This window comes from Physeter macrocephalus, chromosome 7, assembly GCF_002837175.3.
Source record: "Physeter macrocephalus isolate SW-GA chromosome 7, ASM283717v5, whole genome shotgun sequence".
Classification (NCBI taxonomy): Eukaryota; Metazoa; Chordata; class Mammalia; order Artiodactyla; family Physeteridae; genus Physeter; species Physeter macrocephalus.
The window spans coordinates 123333635-123343937 of record NC_041220.1 but is presented as its reverse complement, the minus strand read 5'-3'; the positions used below and the strand labels follow the sequence as shown (position 1 = coordinate 123343937).

At 37.0% G+C, this 10303-nt stretch overlaps 1 protein-coding gene across 4 annotated transcripts in view; it reads left to right on the top strand.

The window, feature by feature from the left end:
- The window catches only part of PDE5A (phosphodiesterase 5A), a 147268-nt gene extending 139633 nt beyond the window's left edge, over positions 1-7635 (top strand). For all 4 annotated transcript variants that reach the window (XM_024119197.2, XM_024119199.3, XM_028492240.2 and 1 more), the window contains exons 19-21: positions 3536-3610; positions 4945-5028; positions 7169-7635. In XM_024119197.2, coding sequence (XP_023974965.1) covers positions 3536-3610; positions 4945-5028; positions 7169-7306 — 297 coding nt within the window. In that variant the 3' untranslated portion in view covers positions 7307-7635. The remainder of the gene's footprint in view (positions 1-3535; positions 3611-4944; positions 5029-7168) is intronic.
- The last annotated feature ends 2668 nt before the right edge of the window (positions 7636-10303 follow it).

Below are 10303 nucleotides of genomic sequence, written 5' to 3'. Positions count from 1 at the left end.
GGCCGCTGAGCCTGCGCGTCCGGAGCCTGTGCTCTGCAACGGGAGAGGCCACAACAGTGAGAGGCCCGCGTACCGCAAAAAAAAAAAAAAAGAAACAAAACAAAAAAAACACAAATAGTCAGAAACTAGAAACAATCCAAAAGTCTCTTAACAGGAGTGTGGATAAATGTATTGTAATACACTACTCCTTCACACAGTGGAGTACTGCTCAACAGTGAAAAGAAACTGAAACTGATACAGGCAACTACATGGATTAGTCTCATCAACACTACACTGAGCAAAAGAAGCCAGATACAAAAGAATACTCTTATGTCATTTATGTGGTGTTCTGGAAGAAGCAAAACTAATTGATAGGATAGCGGTTGGGTGGGGAGGGAGGGAAGAAGGTACAGGGATTCACTGTGAAAGGGCCTGAGGGCACCTTCTGGGTGACAGAAATATTCTGTTTCTTGGATGGGGTGTGTGTTACCTAGTTACATGCATTTATTAATATACTGAACTGTATACCCATGGTCTATTCAATTCACAGTATGTAAATTCTACTTCATTTTAAAAAAGCACTGAGACACCATTTCTCAATTGTCCGATTGGCAAACTCCCAAAGGTTTCACAATATACTCTGTTGAGGAAGCTGTGGGAAAAAAAGGAATGCAAAATACTATAACCCTTTGGAAGTATATGAATACACAAATTCATTTACCATTACTCCTAAGAATGTTATCCCAAAAATGTGCTGGCAGAAATATAAAAAGACATTTGCAGCCTATTCATTTTAGTGCTATTTGTAATAGCAAACACTGGAAATAACCCAAATGTTCATTAATAGGTTACTGATTGAATAAATTGTAGTACATTTACATGATGAATCCTTTGCAACAGCAAAAAGAAATGAGAATTCTCTATATACTACTAGGGAGTGATTACAAAGATATAAGTTAAAAAAAAAAAAGCAAGGCAGAGAAAAATGGGTATGGTATCCTACCATTTATCTGAGAAGGGGATGAAATAATATATGTACATATTTGCTTATATTTTTAAAAAATAGAAGGATTAATCACAAAAAAGTTAATTATTTCCCTCAGGGGAAGGAGGGAATAAGATAGAGGGAACAGAGATATAAGCTAGAGTTGCTTGCATGTACTTGTTTTGTAGATTTAATTTAGGAACCATGTAAATTGCTCTTATAAAATAAATTGAATTTTTAAAAAATCACTTAACCTTGAAAGTAAAATGAAACAAAATGATTTTGGTTGCAGAACCACACTGAGAGGGACTGTTTTATTCCAAATGACATTAAAACAGTAATTTGACCGTATAACTCTGGTGAGGTGTACACTGGGAACAAAAAGAATTCCAAAAAAAAGAAACCTTTAAAACTGTTTTTAATCATATTAGTGGTAATTTTGTATAGATATTCAGTCACCATTGTGGGTGATGTGGGATAAAAGCAAATGAAAAATTATATTGGTATTGTTGAGAAGTAGGATTTTCAGATCCTAAGGTGGATAAGGTTTTGCAGAAATCCTGTAGTCCTGAATTTGAATAGGAAATACTGTATGAACTTATGTTGTACCTTAGCTCCATCCATTAAAAGGGCTTAAAAATAATGATCACCCTGGTGGTAATGAATGAACCTAGTTCCCAGATTGAGGTTTCCAAATACCTCAGTTTAAAGGAATTAGGGGTCCACAATGAAATGGCTGATTGCGGTTCCAAAGCAATGAGCCTAGAACATAAGATGAGCCTAGAACATCTTGTTACAGCAGAAAGCAAGGAAGCTATCAAAGACTGATGAAGCCATGTCAAAAGAACAAAGGAGCCGACTTAATGTGCTCTCAACTGGCCAAAATGGAACAATGTCTGAGTGTCAGTGAGGATTGAAATATATTATAATGTTTAAATCCAAGAGTTCAAAATAATAATAAAAATAATAAAACCAAACCTTCCATAGCCATCTTTGGTGGATGCTTGAGAACCAAGTTATTTTTTTTTAATAGTAACTAAAGTAGAGAAAATCAAGTATTTCTCGTGCTTTACTTACACAAATTGTACTTTAGGGCAGGGGTCCCCAACCCTCGGGCCAAGGACTGCTACTAGTCCATGGCCTGTTAGGAACCGGGCCTCACAGCAGGAGGTGAGCGGCGGGTGAGCGAGCGAAGCTTCATCTGTATTTACAGCCGCTCCCCATCACTCCCATTACCGCCTGAGCTCTGCCTCCTGTCCCATCAGCAGCAGCATTAGATTCTCATAGGAGCGCGAACCCTACTATGCTCTGCGCGTGCGAGGGATCTAAGTTGCATGCGCCTTATGAGAATCTAATGCCTGATGATCCGAGGTGGAGCTGAGGTGATGCTAGCGCTGGGGAGCGGCTGCAAATACAGATCATCATTAGCAGAGACGTTTGACTGCGCAGAGACCATAATAAATCAGTCGCTTGCAGACTCATATCAGAACACTATCAGTGAGTGGCAAGTGAAAACAAGCTCAGGGCTCCCACTGATTCTGCATTATGGTGAGTTGTATAATTACTTCATTACATATTACAATGTAATAACAGAAATAAAGTGCACAATAAATGTAATGCAGTTGAATCATCCCAAAACCATCCCCCCCGACCCTGGTCCGTGGAAAAATTGTCTTCCACGAAACTGGTCCCTGGTGCCAAAAAGGTTGGGGACTGCTGCTTTAGGGTAACTAAATAATTGATATGGGGAACTTTATTTTATTTCAACTATAAAGGAAAAAGGAATGATTGCTTTGCATATTATCTTTTTGCAGCCTCTTAATTAGTGAATCTAGACAAAGATCATGAAGGGTTGTTAATCTCACAGAGAGAGGCAACCAGGCATTATACAGCCCTTGAGATAAGTACAGGGCACTGCCTGTGAAACAGTCGTGGCAAAAAAAAAAAAAAAAAAAAAAAAATTTCAAGTCTCAATCTGATCAAGTGTCTAGATCTCATTACTGGTGTATGGAAATACAGGGTACAGAGAAACATTAATTTCATCATGCGAACAAAATCAATCAGCAAAATCCAGACAGTGGAATACTGCAGGATAAACCACCCAGATTATTCAACAACAACCAAAATTATAAGGAATATTTTTAAAAAGAGAAGAGGAGGAACTGGTAGATTAAAAGAAACCTAAAAGGCATATCATCAATCAGTCTCAGTATATGGACCTATTTGATACTGTGATTTACACAGCACCTCATACAACAGATGCTTAATAAATATATCATTGATTATGCATACAGATGGGCACACGGTACTTTTTTTCCACTGATTGCTGAAGTTGAAATAATGTTGCTTTTTTCTGTGTAATTATAGAAGATTACAAACTCTAGCCTTTGTGATTAGGTACACATTAAAACAAGTAAAATTTCTATTAGTTGTTACTGCTTTATTCTAATTTTACTGATGTGGTTGAAAGCTACAGCTTTGATAGATTTTATTATTATTTTCATTTAAAGTCTCTGTATTACAGAGTAATATGCTTTTATTTACCCAAACTTAGTCTGTTATTGATTTCAGATAGCAGAACTTGTTGCCACTGAATTTTTTGACCAAGGAGACAGAGAGAGAAAAGAACTCAACATAGAGCCTGCTGTAAGTATGAGACCTTGCTGGTAGGAATTATTCATATACATTTTTTATTGTAGACTCTTTTTATGCTTCTATGAGATCTCAGGAACAGAATTTCTCATTATTTTTAAAAACTTTTATTAGAAGATTATACATGTTTGCTACAGAAAACAAGCAAATAACAAGTCATCATATTTTACCTATATTTTGTAATTTACTTTTTCCATTTAAATGTCATAAGCCACTTTTCATTCTAACAGATGCTCTCTTATATATCATATATAATGGTTACATGAAATAGATGTAACCATAATTTACTTTTTGGTACAATGTTTGCAGAGTTCACTATTACAAACAGCACTTTGATAAACATCTTTGTTGCTAAACATCTGTGGGCCATTTTTCATTACCTTGTTAGGATAAATTCCAGAATGGCTGTGTTGTAGGGCACACAGATTTTAAAGATTTTTTTGATACATACTGCCTTTTTGTATAGTGTAGGGAATCTCGAATACAAGAAGATTCTTCTTAAACCATTGGAGAAGTTTTTCCTAGAAATGAATGAGTTTTTCCTGGAAATGAAGTATAGAGTCCTTTTTTTTTTTTTTCAATTCAAATGAACATTTATTGAGCCCACATTAAATGGGACATGGTTACGAGATGCCCCTCCTCCATCTGTGTACCATTCCTTCCACTCTGCTTTTTATCCTCCACTGGGTACATCCTATGTCTCATTAGTCTTTTGCAGTTATTCAGTCTCCTATTATGTAGTAGTGGGCTTGTTCAGAAGCTCAGAATCTTCTCAGAAAATGGTGGGTAGCAGAGTGATGGTCGCAGCTAATGGAGAATTTGCTTCATTTTAAACAAGCACTGAGACAGACTCTTTGCTCCCCATGGAGGTGCTGGGCTTGTCCGCTGCACCCGTCATGAGCTCCTGGGAATAAGCAGCAGTGACATCTGCATAATCTTCACTCAAAAAGCTCTCTGTGTGAATTGAATTGTAATCAACTGTGGCCTCAGTGGCTTTTTCCACAAAGCTGAGTGTTTGATTCCACATCAGTTGACAGTTTGAAGGCATGTGTGTTCTCCAAATACATGTCAGCAGTGGACTCTAGGTCAGTGCTTGACTGTAGGTCAGCAGTTGATTCTAGGTCAGTGATCAATTCTGGGGGTCATGTGGGGAAAGTCACAGTCGGGGCGAACACGGGAGAGAGGACCAGGGCCTTCCTGAGTGTGGTAAGAAGGCAGGTAGGCAGGTACCTAGCCTTCCTCAGCTAACCCAGTGATTCATCTTTTTAGAGCCAACTTGCATTGTGTTCTTTAAGTAAACGCAGATCTGTGTCTGTTTCTGTTTTCAGGACCTAATGAACAGGGAGAAGAAAAACAAAATCCCAAGTATGCAAGTTGGATTCATAGATGCCATCTGCTTGCAACTGTATGAGGTATTTATTATGAAAAGTACTAGACTTGCTAAACTTTGACCATGTTATGAATTAAAACCTAAAGTAAATTGAAGCAACTAACACTAACAAACAGGCATATATTTTTTGCATCTTAATCAACAAACTAGAAATAAAATTATCAGGATTATTTCTTTTGCTAATGAACATGCTGTTTGAACTGAATAAGGAACACATTTTATATTTACTGTTTCTCAAAAATGTTTATTCATTAACATATAACTACCTAGTGAGTGCCTACCATGTGCTGGGCTCCAGCAAATTCGTGTAGGGAATGCTAAGAAAAATCATGTGCCAGTGCTACCCTCAAGGAGGTATACTGTGCATACTCTGTTCTTTTTAAGAGCATATTCTTTTTAAGTCTGACTTTTGGCCTAAATAAGGAAAAATAGTTATCTAACTTTTTGTCATTGTCATAGTGTGGCTTAAGAAAATTTTTATGACCATTAAAAGAAGGCGGCTAGAAGAATATTGCAGGTTCCCATTTCCATATACCTGTTGGCTTGGGGTTTTGTTTTGGGGTTTTTTTTGCTTATTTATTTATTATTTTGGTAAAGATATTCTCCCTAAAACATCCAATTTACTAGTTTAGATGTTCATGCCCCAAATACATAAAGTAGATGCTGTCCTTTTGTCTTTAGAAGTTTAAACAGGAAACTGTCTTTAAGATTTAAGTATTTGGGAAAAGAACATTTATCATGGAGTAATCGTAGACTGTCAAGACCAGAAGAAACCCTAGAAATCTTCTAATCCAGACGTTTCACAGATTCCGTCATTGAATCTGTAAAAAGTCCAACTTCCAGGGAGATGAAATGTTTGTCCCAAACAGGTAGTTAGTGGGAGAACTGTATACAGAATCCAGTTCTCAGCCTGAGTCCAGGGTTCTAGCCAGTGGATGAATTTAAGAAAGAAGCTGTGGCTGAGGAGGGAAGGACAGGAGAGACAGCAAAAGAAAACAGGACAGAAGAACATTGGGTGTCAGGCCTCTGCACCACTGTCTCCCCACCTTCCTTTCTCGGCAATCTGTGCAGAAGTGTGTTCAGAGCAGTGTCTCCAACATCCCTGAATATCTCATTCTTTCCATAACAGATGCTTTTCTTGTGGATTGGATCAATAGTTCCTCAGTTGTAGACACTAATGTCTCTCTTGATTTTTTTTTCCCGTGCCTGTAGATATAGTCAAACTAACAGTCAAATCACCCATTATAGATTTCATCCTTCTATATTTCCTATTTGTGCAAGGATTCATTTTATTTGACTCTCCTGTTGAATTCTATTTGATATAGACATGCATTTTTACCATTATTACAGAAGTAATATGTTGTTATAGAAAAATCAGAATACAAAGAAGCAAAAAGATAAAATCACTTATAATTCTACTACTCTGAGATAACCACTGTTATCTCCTTTCAGTGCATATGCTTTACGGCATTTTCATATATTTTTCATTTAACAAAAATTGCTCTTTGCAATCCATAATATAAGATACATCTTTCTGTTTCAAATGTGTTTCTATGACATTTTTAATGGCTGCCAAATAGTAACACAAAATTCCTAACCCCGCTGTTGGGTATTTAAGTCATTTTCAATGTTTGTCTATTACAAAGAGATCTGCAGTGAACGTTCTTGTAGCTAAATATTTATGGCACTGTAGTTGGTAAATAATAATGTTTAGTTACATTAAACATATACATATAGTTATAAATTAACCTTTATTATAATCTTGGATAAAAATCTACTTAAGTACATTGAATAAAGTCATTTTATAGAAAAACAGAAAAACTAAGCAGCTCTCAAGGCAGTCAACACTTAGGGAGAACCATTTGCACTACATAAAAGCAAATGGATAATTTCTCTGCAAAGCCGATTCCACACAGATCTGTCTCCATAGCTCAATAATGTTATTTTGGAATGTGCTTGCTCTCTCTCTCAGCATGTTCTCCTTGTCTGTATAGCTTAAGAGGAATCATTCATAAATGATCTGTGCTCACACAGTTTGTGTGAATCCCAACAGTGGGCCTGCTTATGAAGTGAGTGTACAATGTGGCCCTTTGCATCAGGCCTGGGGAGAGGGCTTATTTCCTAGCTGCCATCTAGTTGTTGGCTTTCTTTTCTTTCTTTAGGCCCTGACCCACGTATCGGAGGACTGTCTCCCTTTGCTGGATGGCTGCAGAAAGAACAGGCAAAAATGGCAGGCTCTTGCAGAACAGCAGGAGAAGACATTGATTAATGGGGAAAGCAGCCAGGCCAAGCGGAACTGAGTGGCCTATTCATGCAGAGTTGAAGTTTACAGATGGCGTATTCTGCAGTATGCCTAGTTTTGCTATACACTGTACAGATTTGGTGTATACTTTGCCACTGCTGTATTTTTATTTTTGCACAACTTTTGACAACACAGCATGAAATGTTTTTAGAGGACTATTACATATTTTCTGTATATTTGTTTTATGCCACTGAACTGAGATTATCAATGACACCTACTCTTAGCACATGGATAAGAGCTCTGTTTGTGATATTTTGTGTACTGCGAGGTACAAGTTGCATTCTTGCACTGAGGCTGGGTTTTTTTGTTTTTTTTTGTTTTTTCTTGCTGGGGATTTTTTTAAATGTGATATTTTGTGTACTGCGAGGTACAAGTTGCATTCTTGCACTGAGGCTGGGTTTTTTTGTTTTTTTTGTTTTTTCTTGCTGGGGATTTTAAATAATTGGTTTTGTGTTTTCTGAATTACCAATCTTTCAAGAATGTTTGGAATCGTTTTTCTTAAAAACAGGCTAGGAGCAAAGTGAATATATTCTGTGACATTTAAAACCTTCATAGAATAGAGAAAAATATTGGCTGAGTGGATTTTAAGAGGAATGGGGTATATTTGTCAACACTGTATTACCTTAAGAAAAAAAGTTAAAATTCTAAACAAATGGAAAGTACTATAAGGTAGTACTGTAAAAAAAAGGCATTATTTAATTATTTTGGTTTTTTTTTGTTGTTAGAGAACAGGCAGGAGAGAAATTTCTCATTTCAATGCAATAAATCTATCCAAAGGCTACCCATAAACTCGCTTTGATCTAACCTACCTGATGGAAAGCAGGGGAAACCTTGGGAGAAGATCCAGTCACTGACTTTACTGAGGGATGAGTGTGATGCAGAAATGGAACAGCCAAGGATGGCTGCCAGTGAAGAGAACGTTCTGCTGGAAGACACTTCTGACAGTCAGTGAGTGTTCTGAATACTGAACCTCCTTTTTAAAATACCTTCCTTATCGTTCACCTTATAAGCCACAGCTTGTAAGTCAACACTTTAAAACTCAACAGGAGAGCGAGAAAAAGTGATCATGGGAGCATTGGCCTGAAGTGAGAGATGACTGTAGAGGATAAGAGGGTACAAAATGAATCATATTTTTTTCTGTTTGTTAAATGGAGTACAGAGAAAAGTACAAACAGCAAAGGGCTATCCTTGATATTAGGGTCAAAAGTTAAATCGAGGGAACAATATGGTAAGAAACCTTAAGCTTGAGTAAGCGTAGCAATATTGAGTTTGTGACTGAGAAACTGCCATATTTTGGTTTACAGGACTAGTCAACCCAGAATCACAGAAGTTTGGCTATGCACCCTAAACACTGGCCCTGAGCTTGTAGTTAGTGGTATCTACTTCTCACAGCTTTTAGTACATTTAGAAAATGTTAACATTTTCTTAGAATTTGAGCCCATTTAATTGAATTCCCACTGCACATGTGTGCCCCTAAAGACACTTTTATTACATATTGGAGAAGTAGATAATGAACTGAGAACCTAGTTCAGGAAAAGAAAATCTGCTCTAAATATGCAATAATGTTTGTGGGCAAGAGGGCAAGAGTAGGAAGAGAGGTATTTGTTTGATCTGTTCACCCGCTTCCCCACCCCTGAATAAAGTTTCTGAGTTTCTATAACTAGTTTGTATAGAAAAGCCCTTGGGGTTATGATAATGCAGCATTCTCAAAGACTTTTCATTAAAACGTGTTTTCCATTCATAACCATTAGTTCCCTACACTACCTAAAATTCAACACATTCGTTAAGTTTTTAAAATTCTGAGTGTGTATATGTATCTTGACATAAAGTGGCTTTATTCTTACCCTTCAGATTTTAAAAAGAAAGCAAAACAAATTGTATTGCCATTACTTTGTAGCGGTAAGGGCTATGTATTACTGTTGTGACACCTGTATTTTCAAGATGTTATTCTATTTTATGTCATACACATGAGATCTGTGAGGTTGCCTCTTGGTGGCACTGGTGTGTAACGTACAAAGACTGTCACTAAAATAACGTACCTACATACTGGTATACACCTATGCATGCAGACACAATTCCTTAGTATAGAAAAATTGTCTGAAGAATAGCAGTCTTTAATAACCTATCTTTTTGCCGTACACATTGTGATTTAGCAGTTATGCTAAAATCTGTAGTCAAATACTTTAGTAGTTTGTTTAGAGCCCTCTAATATATGTCACTGAGATTTTTAAAGACGCAGTAGACTATGTACGGAGGATTTGTATGTGTGTCATTTTAACAAGCAAGAAGGTGTATTTAGATTATACATTTTTGGTTTACTTTTAGATAATGGCTTATTTTACCTTACTAGTTTAGAAACTGAAAGAAGTGGGGCAGTGCCATACCTATTTCACTTTTGGGTATTTTAGTTCATACAGAAGAAGAGTGCTTCTTTAGGACTGGTTACTTGGTTCAAATAATTCTTAATTTTTTAGGAAAATCATTCCATGCGTGGATTATTACCTAGTACTTGGGCACAAATTTTCTTCTTATGTGAATATTTCCTTTCCAGTATCTTCTCAAGTTGGAAAAAAATATATATATGTAGTCTTCTCTCACCCTACCCTATATTTATATTACCTGTAACCTAGCAAGAAGTTGTTCTTGCTCTAGATCAGTTTGTTTGTTTTCATTATAGCTGAGTACCCTGATACCATTTCATTTCAATTTTCAGCCCCAAAAGTTCCCACTATTTTACTAAGTTGTGAGAAGATGTCTATAAAATTGCCTGGTCTTGTACTTTTCACAGGATTGGGCTTTGCGAGCCACAATCCTGTGTGAACTTGTGTAAGTCTCTTTAACCTCTGTGAGTGTGAACAAGTTGTGCTGTTGAAGGAGTTATGTTTGGGCTAAGCCTTGTCTCAGAGGAGGATGTCACAGAAGGCAGCTACTGTGTAAGCCCTAATGGGCCCTGGAGACCACTGTCAGAAATGGGATAGCAGGCCACAGAGCAAGG